Source organism: Pangasianodon hypophthalmus, chromosome 15 (assembly GCF_027358585.1).
Source record: "Pangasianodon hypophthalmus isolate fPanHyp1 chromosome 15, fPanHyp1.pri, whole genome shotgun sequence".
Classification (NCBI taxonomy): Eukaryota; Metazoa; Chordata; class Actinopteri; order Siluriformes; family Pangasiidae; genus Pangasianodon; species Pangasianodon hypophthalmus.
The window spans coordinates 9,699,700-9,715,219 of record NC_069724.1 but is presented as its reverse complement, the minus strand read 5'-3'; the positions used below and the strand labels follow the sequence as shown (position 1 = coordinate 9,715,219).

General features: G+C 37.7%; 1 protein-coding gene across 1 annotated transcript in view; it reads left to right on the top strand.

Moving 5' to 3' along the window:
- The window catches only part of myo7ab (myosin VIIAb), a 57,131-nt gene that overhangs the window by 18,160 nt on the left and 23,451 nt on the right, over positions 1 to 15,520 (top strand). The window contains exons 6-21 of the mRNA XM_026938568.3: positions 491 to 612; positions 1,053 to 1,195; positions 3,326 to 3,439; positions 3,610 to 3,648; positions 3,970 to 4,084; positions 4,169 to 4,245; positions 6,970 to 7,089; positions 7,910 to 8,052; positions 8,139 to 8,349; positions 10,196 to 10,331; positions 11,853 to 11,959; positions 13,256 to 13,393; positions 14,034 to 14,192; positions 14,929 to 15,021; positions 15,194 to 15,288; positions 15,381 to 15,465. Of these exons, the coding sequence (XP_026794369.3) occupies positions 491 to 612; positions 1,053 to 1,195; positions 3,326 to 3,439; positions 3,610 to 3,648; positions 3,970 to 4,084; positions 4,169 to 4,245; positions 6,970 to 7,089; positions 7,910 to 8,052; positions 8,139 to 8,349; positions 10,196 to 10,331; positions 11,853 to 11,959; positions 13,256 to 13,393; positions 14,034 to 14,192; positions 14,929 to 15,021; positions 15,194 to 15,288; positions 15,381 to 15,465 (1,897 nt within the window). The remainder of the gene's footprint in view (positions 1 to 490; positions 613 to 1,052; positions 1,196 to 3,325; positions 3,440 to 3,609; positions 3,649 to 3,969; positions 4,085 to 4,168; positions 4,246 to 6,969; positions 7,090 to 7,909; positions 8,053 to 8,138; positions 8,350 to 10,195; positions 10,332 to 11,852; positions 11,960 to 13,255; positions 13,394 to 14,033; positions 14,193 to 14,928; positions 15,022 to 15,193; positions 15,289 to 15,380; positions 15,466 to 15,520) is intronic.

Genomic DNA, 15,520 nt, shown 5'->3' with positions numbered 1-15,520 from the left:
CTCTGTTCATGTAAAGCATCCACCTTACAATTCAAATGACCTGTGCAAGTTGTTACTGTATTGTGTATAAACTTGTTATTTACAGCAGCACGACTGACTAAAATCAAACATTAGACGTGAATGAGGTCCTCACTACTAAACATCTCTGGCTGTGTAAATTAACCTGACAGAGGGGCAGGTATTAAATTTACAAAAGCTTATTTTATTAATTTGAAGGCAAATAAAACAAACATTTGTTTCAAGTTTATAAAATGTCATAATATATTAAAAATAATGAGACATTAAGAGTGACATGTGAGTCATTAAAATTATGACTTTAGTTTTTCATATTAAATATTAATTTTTACAGTGTATATATGAGCTTGAGTGAATCTATGGCACCTGCATCTCTGGGTGTGAAAAGGTTGTATTCTGTTGTAGTGCATGAATCTGTGTGTTTTTTAACTGAAGGCAATGTATGTGTTATTTGTTGATGTGTTGTCCTCCCAAGTGGCGAGTCCGGAGCAGGAAAAACTGAGAGCACCAAGCTGATCCTGCAGTTCCTGGCCGCTATCAGTGGACAGCACTCGTGGATCGAGCAGCAGGTTCTGGAGGCCAACCCCATCCTAGAAGGTCAGAAAGAACACTATTCTGTCTTTGATGGAGATACGGAGGATCGTACAAAATCAGTGGTAGTCAGCAGGTCTGTTTAGTACTGTGTAGAATTAAGACAGACTCATGATGGAGTGTTATTCAGAGGTTTGCTCTAGCTGTCTAAAGCGACATCAGCCTGCTGTTCAGATCGCCATATGGTAGACAATTCTCATTGGAATTCATTAGCATACATCTGCTCCCAATATGTCTGCTATGTATGGGATAAAACGCTTTCCATTTATCACAGCCAATTTTTCAAACTTGGAACACAATTATGCTTTAAGATAAGTGGTGCAGCAGGTCTGCACCATTGTATTTTTTTTTTAAGATGACACAACCCTACATAAAATTCTCCCTGCATGAAAGAGGTGTATTGTACTTGAAGTCAATTCAGCAGAAGTCTTTTTGTTCTTGTACAGCGTTCGGCAATGCAAAAACCATACGCAATGACAACTCCAGCCGGTTTGGGAAGTACATCGATATTCACTTTAACAAGAGAGGAGCCATCGAGGGGGCAAAAATAGAGCAGTACCTGCTGGAGAAGTCAAGAGTGTGCAGACAGGTAAGACAAGGAGGTCAACTACACTTTAAAAATGTAATCAGGTAGTTCCTGTAATTCATATTTACAGCATGCTTACTATAACATTTGTTTGCAGTAATAGAGTAATAGTATATTTACAATTTACAATTAAATTGGAGGGTTCAATTCTACCTACGGCTCGACAATGAAACAATCACTGCTGAGCAATGCATTATATCAGGAGGTCTCATCGTTGGCATAATAAGAATGATGTGGGGTAAATTATTACACACACACTTAAAGACAAAAGGCTGCTGCATTCACGATTTCTCTTTTTTTTTTTTTTTTTTTACTGTAATTGTACTTTAAATGGACAGAGAGTGCTTAGTCTATCTCTTTTTAGTTTCCCCCCCAAAGGCATTTCTGGGAAAAAAGAAAGTCAACAATTCACCTCATTCATGTTCATCACACCCGTGACTGTATTTGACTGTCAGGTGGCAGAGATGGTGACAGTTGCAGGTAGTTTCCTTTATTTTAACACACTCAACAAAATCCAAATTGATAAACAAATGCAGGGCCAGGAATCAAGCAGAGGGCAGGCAATATGCAAACAGGACAATGTAGGCATATGGCAAACTCGTCAACCAGGGAACAGAATGAATATCTATACCAGAGAGCAGATACAATGATTCAAGGCTTGGCAAACGACAGGTACGGGACGCTGCGCGTATACCTCACAGTTAAACAGAGGTTATGAGTGTGTATGTATATACAGTATATAGGGTAATGTGGTGATTAATTCCAGTATGATGGTGGTAAATTTTGATCGTGTGAGTGGGAGTGTATTGTGGATGTTGTAGTCTTGGGTGGCCATGTTTGTAGGCCATGATGCAGGTTGGGAGTTTTGGTTTTCGGCAGCCCTCTTTGGAGGCCGCTTCCAGCACTGGTGTGAAATTGGCATGCACCTTCTCATTCTCATGAAGATATCAGCCCTAATGGAGATCAAATCTAGGGGGCGTTTCACTCTGTGACTGTGCGTTTCACCTGACACAACTGTCACTGATCAGATGCATGAATCTACAGTCTGGGATAGAAAGAAATCAGCCCCAGCTTCACTTCTTCATACCATTGTGTGTGTATATATATATATATATATATATATATATATATATATATATATATATATATATATATATATATATATATATATTTGTTACAACCTTTGCCTCTGCTGTTGCTCTTGTTTCCGCAAAAGTCAGGACTAATCAAAGACATTTGTTAACAGCAAATAATCTGATGTGAATGCCAAACATGAAACCTTACACTGACGTCTTTTTATCTTTGAGAGACAGAGAGGCTTAGCACTGCTAATACATTTATACCACCCACCTCTTTCACTACCATTGCCTGATACATATCTTTAAAAAATTTGAAATACATACAAAAATCTGACAATTGTTTGTTTATTTAAAGCAATCATTTCAGTTCCCATAAAAATACACAGAAAAAATACAGACAACTACAAAGCTCTGACACTGGAGACTCCTTCCATGAATATTAAATAAACATCTTCCTATAGAAAAGTTCACCATGTCAACAATTACATGATTTTCTTTGTGAAATAACAACACATTTTTAATTTATTTATTATTAGGCTTAGATTATGTGGAGCGTCCCTGTGAAGTCCATGTGACTGAAATGTCACTATAGAAATGATAATGTTAAAATTGCATTGCAGCCAGCACTATTAACAGAGCTGCTGTTCCTGAAAATTAATCAGCACCTTCTGATGAATCAACACTGCTGTGGTATAATGATTGTTATTGTACACTTTTGACAACTCACACTTGTGTCACATTGTAAAAACAAGCTAGCTTGTTAACTGCTAGTATATACCTAGAGTAACATACAGCACAGTTGTAAAGTAGCAGTGAAGAATGTCGATAAAAACTATAGAAAAAGACAGTTGCCTACTCTTTGGACATGGATGTAAGTGTTTCCAACTTGAACACTGTGTCTATTCATAGAACTATCAATTTTTAATATGAGTAGCGGTGTAGAGATGTTGCTAGGCTATTTTTTTTTAACAATTTCTTATGTCGAATATTTTAATATTTCCATGTAAAACAATATGTTCTGGGATATTATAAGCTCAGAGAATTTTCCATACAGGCTCCAGATGAGAGAAACTACCACATCTTCTACTGCATGCTGCAGGGTATGAATCCAGAGCAGAAGTCTAAGCTGGGATTAGGTCAGGCTTCAGACTACACCTATCTGACCATGGTGAGGGACTGCTGTCTTATCAGACCAAACCACTGATTCCTGTTGGTACCAAAATCTGTTTAACTTGCATTTTTGGAGGTGGTGTGATTTTCCTTATGAATAACAAAGAGCATGTTGCTTGTCTCCACTGTGTCCTCTACTGTGTCCTCTCATCTTTGGCTGTCCTGCAGGGCAACTGTACAGTGTGTGATGGCCGGGATGATATGAATGTAAGTGATGTGTGATGAAAGATGGTTATATTATCTTTCATCCATGGAGATGATGCATTAAATTAAATTGAATTCCAGCAGCTTGTTTTTATTGATTCAGTCACATGTACTCCATACTTCCTGGATTTACTGGATGTACTGTATGTATGTGCTCTAATTATCCAATCAGAATGCAGAACACTAATACAACAATGAATAAAGGAGATCTTTATCTAAATTCTTGGGACTTTTATGCTTGACTAAAACATTTTTAATATACACATTAACAGTTTTGCTAAACGGTTATTAAATGAATCTGCATTTGGTGCATTTTACATGAAGGAGTACTCCAGTATCCAGTCAGCCATGAAGGTCCTGATGTTCACAGACACTGAGAACTGGGAGATCTCCAAGCTGCTGGCTGCCATCCTGCACATGGGCAACCTGCGCTTCGAGGGTAAGCCACAGTGCATGAAAAACCAGTGATTAAAATCAGCTCAGCTGTGCATAGCTGATCAATGTGTTATTACTTTATTCACAGCTCGGATGTTTAAAAATCTGGACTCTTGCGTAATTGTGCGCTCGCCTGACCTGGCCAAAGCAGCAGCTCTGCTGGAGGTGAGGGGTGATTGATGATGAGGAGGATGATGGTATTGTGTGTATAGCTATATGTACTATCTATCTATCTATCTATCTATCTATCTATTAGCTATACTCACCATTTACTCTAATAGGAACACCTGTACACCTGCTCATTTATGCAGTTATCCAATCAGCCAATCATGTGGCAGCAGCACAATACATAAAATCATGCAGATACAGAATGGTGCAAAAAACAAACACCTTGTTGATGAGAGAGATCAGAGGAGAATGACCAGACTGGTTTGAGCTGACAGGAAGGATATAGTAACCCATATAATCACTCTTTACAACCATGGTGAGCAGAAACGCATCTCAGAACGCACAACACATCAAACCTTGAGGCGGATGGGCCACAACAGACCACATCAGGTTCCACTCCTGTCAACCAATAGCGAGAATCTGAGGTTATCGTGAGCATAGGCTCACCGAAACTGGACAGCTGAAGACTGGAAAAAGACCAGGTGATTTTTTTCTAATCTTCAACTGTCCAGTTTGGGTGAGCCTGTGCACTAACCAAGTTAGTTCCGTTTATCATTACATTATAGCAGTTACAAACAGTCGTTCCCTCACTTCTCTTAAATTAATAAAATGCAGCTTGTCATGTCACAGAGAAACCAAAAAAGTGCAAAATCCATATCTGTTTAGTGCTCCAAATATTTGTATCTGTATCTGTACTCAGAATTAAATCCAGAAGTGGGTGTTGCCTAAACTACAAGGGGTTGATGTGCATGGAACTGTTTTTTTTCTTCTTCTTCTTCTTCTTCTTTTAAATCCTGCTGTCACAGAGTTTTTTTTTTACCTGTCTGTGACATTTTCTAAAACATTTAGTTGGTTCTGTTTCCCAAATATAGGCCTAAACAAACTATTAGCCTAATTTATATCACCACAAGCCTGACCAGGCAGTTACTGAGAATGTATCATTGTTGAGAATCTGACCGCACACGCGGCCACGACCTTCATATCTAACTGCTCACTCATGACGAAGAGATACATATCTGATCACAGCTGGATGATAGTAACCATCTCCTGTTGATGTGGTATTTTTCCTGATGCATACCTCTCGTCTCATCCTGATGCAGTGTGAATCTTTCTGACAAACTTTCTAACAAACTAGTGCATCTCCTATTCGTTTCTGTATTTATATCTGTTTAGAACATATTATCTGTTCATTCTGAATGTGTTCGTATTCGGTTACATCACTATACTGGATACTCCTTCAAAAACTGCTAAATAAATGTCTCCTCACAGAAAACATTATTAGATTATGTGAAGCATCTGCCTGTCCCTGTGTAAGGTGTTACTATAGAAACGATAACGTATTAGAACAAGAGCATTAATAATCTGTGATTTGATTTGCAGCCAGAACTCCTGTCAGTGTGTGTGTGATGAGTGTGTGTACTGTGAATTACTCCAATGAAGAATATTTCTAGTGCATGGCTGATTTTTCTGCCTCTCCCTCTTACTGTCTTGCTCTGATTTCCCTCCCTGATTATCCTGGTGGGAGGGAGCTCTCAGTGCTGATAGAGGAAAGGAGCGGAGGGGAGTTGGAGATAAATGCAGTCATTAGTGAGACTCAGATGGTGTTATTAGAGCATGAGCACAGCATGGGTAAAGCCTTCGCTCTGCCGGCCTGCAGCTCTTCATCTTCTTCTCCCAGTCAGCCGTGTGAAAGTCTGAATCCAGAGTCGACATTCTTACAGAATGTAGTGGTGCATCTGCCCCCTGGTGGCAAAAGGCACAATTGTGTGAAGAATTATGTGTGTGTGTGTGTGTGTGTGTGTGTGTGCGTGTGTGTGTGTGTGGGTGTGTGTGCGTGTGTGTGTGGCTACGATAAGAGGATTGAACTTGATAAGACTTGATAAGAGGACTCAACCGTTAGTTGGTGTCATTGTAAAAAAAAAAAAAAAAGTGCACCCCAATCTAAAAACCTAAACATTTGAGAGAAATCATAATTATTTTGTGAATGTGTGAATGTTGATAGCTGCTCTTGAGCTCTCAAAATGCTTGAATGAGTCTCGAGCATGATTTAAATTCTTGTCCTATAAATTTACTGGCTATATGATAACACCATCAACCAAGCAAATTGTGTAAACTGTATAAATTACTAGCTGGCTAATTTGATATGTATTACAGATGGTTGGATGCTATGTACTCTGTTAGAACTTCCTTTCTAAATGGGCCAGTTTTTCCTCCATTTTCCATCTAAAAGGCAAAACAAAAGCATAATGTTGCTGCTAATACTGTAAAAAATATAGCTTTATTTTTTCCTGTTCCTATGTCCCTTTTTCTTTTTTTCTGCTCTAGATGCATATGTTCTTTTTCAAAGACATAATGAAACAATTAAATGACCAACCGCACTCCTTTTTTCCACACAAGCAAACCTCATTGACAACAGTCATAATTCAAGGCTTATTAGGAGACGCCCAGGCACTTACATTGCTTATTAGATAAAGCAATCTCCGGACACAAGAACGCTTCTCTAACTGCGGGTTCTTAACCACATTTTCACAAGGTTTATATATATATAAAAAAAAAACAAAAAACAAATAGCTAGTTTATATAAGCTGCTCCCTCCAAAATTCAATCAAGAAAATGCCAAAGAAAATATTGTATTATCTATGCAATAAATTCTGTATGTACTAAAATAGTGGCCAATAAAGAGTACAGTTTTATTGTATTCAGTTCTGTTTGGCTGTATAGGTGGACCCTCAGGATGTTATGACGTGTTTGACCACACGCACGCTCATCACTCGGGGAGAGACCGTATCCACTCCGCTCAGTGTGGACCAGGGGTTTGATGTACGCGATGCTTTCGTCAAGGTTGGAGCCCTTCATCCTGCTACTGCTTTTCTTCAGCACAATGCTTACCTCACATCAGGAATAAAACATTTGGGGGCGTTCTGTCATATAAAAATGATCAACACCACGAAACAGAGTTACTGTTACCATCCTGAAGTAGATTCTTTTCCTATACCAGCATGTCCTAAAGTGTTTTATTCCTCTTATACCACAGCAGTTTGCCAAGGATTCTAATTTTTTATTTATTAAAGAAAGATATGATATACATTTTATCCATTTGTAGTTACATTTATTGTCATGAAACATCCCGTTCCTGTTCTCACTTACGTTATAGCAACTATAAACAGTCATTCTCTCACCAGCCTCTCTTTTTTCTCTTTTCTTGAAGTTAATAAGACAAAAAAGTAGCTTGTCATGTTATCCAGAAACCGGAAAGCGCAAAATTCTGAAGATTTTTCTTGTGATGGAAAACTTACAGACTGTTACAAAGCGCTCAAGCTGGAGACTGTTCACAGAAAACTTCACCATGTGAAGTGATTTATATGTTTGTCTTCATTAAATAGCAATTATTTAAAAATGTATTTATTGTTAGACTTAAATGATTTGGATCATCCACCATACAAGTCTCTGTGTAAGCGTATATAAATATGATAAGTTATTAGAACAAGCGCATTAATATAAACCTATGATTTATATCAACACCATCTGACCTGTCAGATTCAAGAATTCAACAGCTCTGTGGTATAAAGCTTAAGAATCCATACTAATAACAGGACTATGAGTAACTGTGAGAGATTAATTAAAAAGATAATATAATAGCTTATAGTACTTTCTTCTTTAGGGAATATATGGGAGGTTATTTGTGTGGATAGTGGACAAAATCAACGCTGCCACCTACAGAGCCCCGCCCACAAAGGACACAGTCATCCACAGGTCCATCGGGCTGCTCGACATCTTCGGATTTGAGAATTTCACCATCAACAGGTGTGTGGTACTCTTTCTACCCTGAGGTGGTGATGATGTTTGAGTTTCTATTCCTCACTCTAATTACTGTTTTGTTTTTTGGCCAGTTTTGAGCAGCTGTGCATCAACTTTGCCAACGAGAACCTGCAGCAGTTCTTCGTGCAGCATGTTTTCAAGCTGGAGCAGGAGGAGTACAACCTGGAGCACATCAACTGGCTGCACATCGAGTTCACGGATAATCAGGACGCGCTGGATATGATTGCCAACAAACCTATGAACATCATCTCGCTCATTGATGAGGAGAGCAGGTTCCCTAAGGTAAGTATGGGACAGACACAGGGACAGGCTGGGAGTTTTAGAAAATCAGGTAACACTACATAATGACTTCATAACAGAGATATACAGTATATGAACATCATATTTTAAGTGAAGTGAAGTGAAGTGTGGCCAAGTATGGTGACCCATACTCGGAATTTGTGCTCTGCATTTAACCCATCCAAGTGCACACACACAGTAGTGAACACACACACACACACCGTGAATACACACCCGGAGCAGTGGGCAGCCTTTTTTGCTGCGGCGCCCGGGGAGCAGTTCGGGGTTCGGTGCCTTGCTTAAGGGTCTCACCTCAGTCGTGGTATTGAGAGTGGGAGAGAGCGCTGGTCATTCTACACACAATCCCCCACCTACAATCCCTGCCAGACCTGAGACTCGAACTCACGACCTTCAGGTTCACCTTCGGGTTACAAGTCTGAGACTCTAACCATTAGGCCACGACTGCCCCAAATATGTCATTATTCACAAGAGGAATAATTCAGTCATCGTCTTTTAACGTGATAATGCTTAGACAGCTTTTAATTTCAGGCATATCTGACACACTAGTACATGTTTTGGTCGGAGTGTTCAGTGAAAGATGTCCAGAGTTATATTGATCATGCTATTAGATTTGGCTTTATGGCTTTATGTATTCTGGTTTATACTTTAATTTCTGCACCTAGATTTTAGGGTTTTGACAGGGTTGATAACTACAATTCATTTTCCTCTTTGTACAGTTTTAAAATGTTTCCAGAGCAATTTCATGACTACAAGAATGAATCTAACATGTTAAATAAAAATGTAAATAATCTGTAACAATGCATGGTTGATATATATATATATATATATATATATATATATATATATATGTATATACCAATCTATCTATATATAATCTTTTATATATATATATATATATATATATATATATATATATATATATATATATATATATGCATATATATATCAACCCCATATATATATATACCAATCTATATATATACCAATCTATCTATATATAATCTTTTATATATATATATATATATATATATATATATATATAAATTCTACTTCAGGTCAAAGGTTTAATGACTAGAATTATAAACAGCTTACACACTGTTCTGCATAAACATATCTATCTATCTATCTATCTATCTATCTGTCTGTCTGTCTGTCTGTCTGTGTATCTATCTATGAATCAATGTATTCTATAAATATTTTAAACAAATCTATAAATAAATATATCCATATCTAAATATCATATTTTACTATTAAGCTATTAATATAAATATGAATGAATATAACTAAATGTTATTAATATAAATATTGTTATTCTATAAATTGTATATTATTAAATTAAATTATAAGACAATATTATTCATTCAACATTATTCATTGTTCATACACATGTAGTTTATGTGTAATTTATTATTTATCCTCATAGTGGTATAATGTAAATACTTAAAATAGTCTTAAAAATATTACTCATTATCAAGGTAATAGGTAAGACTTAAGCTGCTCATAAATATCCAGGCACTGTATGTGTATTAAGCTTCCTTTTATATAAATAGAATTAATTTTAATTTACAAACTATCTCATCATATTGCAAATTCATATACAATATGGCAAATATTTATACACTTTTTAAAGCCCATGTGATGATTATATACATACATATATATATATATATATATATATACATATATATATATATATATATATATATATATGACTCCTCATTCTTCATACTTGTGTTCAAATGTACTGATATTTACACAAAAGGCTCTTTGGTACAGCTGTGTGATGAAGAAGTGTGATTTCCTGCTGTATATGTGTTGGTCTTTTTAGGGAACCGATGCCACCATGCTGCACAAACTCAACTCTCAGCACAAACTCCACGCAAACTACGTCCCCCCCAAACACAGTCATGAGAGCCAGTTCGGCATTCAGCACTTTGCTGGCGTGGTCTACTATGAAACCAAAGGTACCTCACAGGCTCACTAACCCTTCTGTTGAGGTGGAAAAAAAACGCTTTTTAAACTCCTAACTGGAACTAACTGGTTTTTCTGTTATGGCTGATTTATTGTGATTGGAGTCAAAGTTAAATAACACAGTGCTAAACTGACATTTTGTCAGTTTTGTCATTTTGTCATTTTTTTTTTTTTTGTTACCTTCTATGCTAGCTAGATATATAACTACTAGCTATAGCTAAACGTAATTGTGGTTGTTGTGGTATATTTGAACAGGTTTCTCTTCCGTTAAATAAGAATATGACAGTGCAAATGGAGTCTCTGATGCTGAAACTCTCCTCGAGTTAACCTGTGACAAATGCTAGATATTAACTAGCTGGCTTGCTACGTGATAATTTTACTTAGAATACACTACAGCACTTATTACACTCATTCATGATGTCCATAACTGAACTTAATGTTTCAACAACTCCTTTTTGGTCTTCAAGTCAGTCCAAGGTCCATACACAGAGAGTTGTTTTGCTTTTCTGTAATAGCTAATAGCATAGCATAATCAGGATAGTCAGGGGAACATAGGTGTTGCATTCATGCATATTCTAGACATTGCATCCGAGACATGGCTATTTTAGTTTTTTAAGATTGATCAAACATATTAAACATGGTATTAATGGTATTAACATCCATTATTTTTTAAGTTCTAAGCTAAGATAACAAATCTGTTATAACAAAATAATAAACAATTACAGCATGTAATGAAGGGTTTTATTCCTCATTTCCGTTTTATACCACAGCAATTTGCCAATGCAATTTTTTTTTATTTATTAATGAACGACGCATGATACTTTTTATCCATTTATAGTTACATTTAACGTTGTGGATTGTCCACAAAACAAGTTAGTTTCTTTTAGCACTTCCATTGTAGAAGCTGTAAACAGTCATTTGCTCACCAGCCTCTTTGTTCTTTCTCTTGAAATTTAGTCCTGTTTAGACAAAAAAAAAATATTAATTCTTATGTTGGCTGAGAAACCACTAAAAAGCACAAACTCCTCTGTCCAGAAGACTGTGTTGCAAAACTTAAAGTTACAGCTTTACATCTGACTGTTACAAAGCACTGACACTGGAGGCTCCTTCCATAAATGTAAAATTTCCTTACAGGAAACTTCACCACATCAACATCTCTTAATTAAAACCATTTATGTAGTGCATCTGTCATACAAGTTCCTGTGTAAGTTGTTACAATAGGAAAAACTAACATATTTGAACAAGCGCACTAATATAAATGTAATTTTCTGGAACTAGTTTCAGATCTGCTTTTACAGAAAATTAATCAACACCTTCTGACCAATCAGATTTGAGAATTCAACAGCAACTTTGGCGTATAATGACATATTCCTAGGCCACTTTTAATTTCTTCTTTAATGTTAAAAAAACATTATTTTTAAGGGTTAAATACTGTTTATTTGGGGTAATTACAGTGTTATCCTTTTCTTATGTACCTAAGTGCGTGTTTTGAGAGTCTGTTCCTATCTTAACAGGATTTTTGGAGAAGAACAGAGACAGTCTCCACAGTGATATCATCCAGCTGGTGCACTCTTCCAAAAACAAGTTCATCAAACAGATCTTTCAGGCTGACGTTGCCATGGTGATGCCCTTTTCCCACATTAAATCCCTATTTATCCTGCATTAATGTGCCTCCATTAACTCCACTTTGGAAACGCATCACTCACAGCACAGTCAGGCCTGACGTTATGTTGACTAGCTGGTGAAAGATTGACTGTTACTGTTTTTTCCAGACTTAATATACACTTTTTTCCCCTCTAGTTCTTTAGTTTTGGCAGTCTTTCCATCTCACACACTAACACTCCTTCAACACAGTGATGTCAGGCTTCATTTGTTTGTGTGCTTATTGTTTATTGTTATGTGCTGCTTTTTGGCTAACGCTCATCTCTTTTGGCTGAGACTCTGTCTATCCTGTCTTACCAGACTCTTCTAACACCAGTCAATTCTCTCTCTCTCTCTCTCTCTCTCTCTCTCTCTCTCTCTCTCTCTCTCTCTCGCTGTCTCTGTCTCATTCCCTCTATCTATCCATCGTTCTCATTCTGTCTGGCTTCAGTTTCTCTGTGGCTATGTGCAGACCACCGTGTCCCTTCAGCAGGTAAATCGGTGGTTGTGTGTCCCTGTACGCTCCCCGTCCTCAGTGCTAACAGCCTGTATCCCTGCACCATTAATCTACAACGCTTTCTCAGCGGTCTCTTTCCCTCAAAACTCATTCCTGTGGTTGATTTCTCAGTGGAAAGCAGCTCTGGCAGTGTAGCAGCATGATTTAATAAACCCAACAGTGACATTCAGTGGGGTGATGCATTCTGGGGAAATGTTAGTCATCAACTGGAAGTGAGAAAGGCAAAGATGGTTCTGGTTCTAGTTCAAGTGCAATGTGGCCGGGTCTTTTCAAGATACTTTGCTAAGCAGAAGCTCAGTTTGCATGCAACTTTCCTGGCACTGAGTGAGCTAGAGGAGGGGATAAAACCTCAAAACCTGAGTTTTGCCTCTTTTTTTTTTAAATATGCTGTATCTGCCTATCTGCGTCCATATTTCGTTATCCTAACACAAAACTCAGACAGCTACAGACAGAAACTCAATGAGTCCAACATCAATAAAAGACAGAAACTCAAATATGAGAAGAGAAAAGCATGGAAGGTTGCTCTATACCAGACAAAGACAGAAGCTTTGGAGGACAGGAATGGTTGAGGTGAATATAAACCCTGTAGACTTTTTAGTTAGACAGTTTGTGCATACGCTGTATTAGTGTGTTTGTGTTTTGTGCATAATTGTGTGTATGTGTTTGCAGGACATATCTGCAGTAGTAAGCTCTCTCTCAAGGATGCCATGCTCTTGTGATTTCCCAAGTGTTAATCTGAGTATGTGTGTGTTTGATCAGGGTATGGAGACTCGGAAGCGTTCTCCAACTCTGAGCAGTCAGTTTAAACGCTCCCTTGAGCTGCTTATGAAGACTCTGAGCACGTGCCAACCCTTCTTCGTGCGCTGCATCAAACCCAACGAGCTCAAAAGGCCAATGGTGAGTGCGAGCCCAGAAATTTGTGTCTGTGATCTGTTCCTTTGCCCCAGATGTAGCCGATTGACCAGCACATGTTTCATGTACAAAGTTTGCATCTATAATTTTGTATAAAAGCCTCCAGACTAATGTAGCTAACAAATAGTCAAGGAAGGGTAAGGAAAAGTAGCCATCAGTTTAGCTTCATGTGCTATTTATAAATAAACAGTCTTAAAAAGTAGAAGTCTGTATTGGAATGATATTATTATCTGATTCACCGCGTTTACGCTTTAGGCCATGGCTCCTGCATGAGCGATACTGCCCTGGAGTATGCTGAGGAAAAAAAGTGATTTGGCTTCAATGACTGCTTTAAGCTCTGAGACATCCTTTTGTTCATTTTTAGAGACAACAGTGTCACACAGTGTCAGAAGTCATATCCTCAAGAGTATTTGAGATACTGAACAAGTCCACATGGTTTGAGGTTTGAGTTAGCACAATGCTAAACTTGTAGTCATAAGCTTCCCCTACCCCTAGCCTTGTATCAGCAGTTGAAAACTACAGAAGCAAACTTCAGACGCCAAATATGACTTACTACATTTGAGATAATGGGGAAATTGTGCTGAATATCACTTTAACCTCTGCTCTTTTTTTCTGCTCTTTGCAGTTGTTTGATAGGGGGTTGTGTGTACGGCAACTGCGGTATTCCGGAATGATGGAGACCATTCGGATCCGCAGAGCCGGATATCCCATACGCTACACCTTCGCTGAATTTGTGGACCGTTACAGGGTCTTCATGCTAATGGCCAAACCAGCCTATTTACAGGTGGGTCAACAGGACAGCATAGCACAATCAGTCAAACTATGAATGAATGATCTTAGAGGTTGAAGGATGCTAACATGCAAATTCCAAATAACAGACATAACCTCGAGCCACATAGGTCATGAGTGATGTGTTGCGTTATAGACTCAGTAGCCTGTGTATTAGCTATACCTACCATGTACTGTATTTAAGACATACTTTAATGCCTGAGACTTTGAAATGTATAGACATGGCTCACAGCTAATCTTCCTTATACCAGAACACTACTGAATTTTCAAATCTGATTGATCAGAAAGTGTTGAGTCATTTTCTAAATCACAGGTTTATATTAATAAGCTCGTTTTTATATGTTATAGTGAACTTTTTTAAACTTTTCTGTAAGAAAACATTTGCATTTAGCATTTATGGAAGGAAGGAGTCTCCAGTGTTAGCGCTTTGTAACAGTCGGTGAGTTTTTTATCCTATAAATTTCAAGAGAGAGAATAAAGAGAGGCTGCCATCGTGTAAGTGATAGCAGGAACTAACTTGTTTCATGGACATACTACAACAATGAATGTAAATATAAACGGATAAAACACATGATGTGTTGTTCTTTGATTAACATTGCTGTGGCGTAAGAAGAATAAATCACTTGGGGACAAAAATCAACTTCAGGGTGGTAACAGTAACTCTCCTTTACATTGGGCTGCTTCCAACCATCCCATTGTTGATTATTTTCTCTAATTTTTCTAATTTCTAGAAGGATCTGCGAGGGACATGCCGGACAATAGTGACAGCGGTCCTGGGACACGATGAGGACTGGCAGATAGGAAAAACAAAGATCTTTCTCAAGGTTTGAATGATTTCTCAAGCTATTTTATAGCTGTGCTTTAACATCAGTAAAAAACTGCAATAACATCAGGAGTCAGGATATATCCTGAAAAGCCTGACACTGATCAGAATCAACGAAGCTGAATATAAAATGCATTGACATATTGTTTGTGTTTGTTGTATTTATGTTGTAGGATCACCATGACATGCAGCTGGAGATTGAGAGGGACAAGGCCATCACAAACAAGGTCATTCTTATTCAGAAATCAGTGCGTGGAAGGAAAGAGAGGTAATGAAGTCTAGGACTGGGATGATTAATGGAGGAAACATGGGAAGATATACGTGTGTGAACAGTGATTTTTTTTTTTTTTCTACATCCAGGGTCAAATTCCTGAAGATTAGGAGATCAGTCATATTGATCCAGAAGATTTGGAGAGGCTATATCTGTAGAAAGAACTACAGAGTGGTATGGATTTTTTTTCATTGCCTATGAAGTACTTTATTCCAGTCCTGGAGGTGCA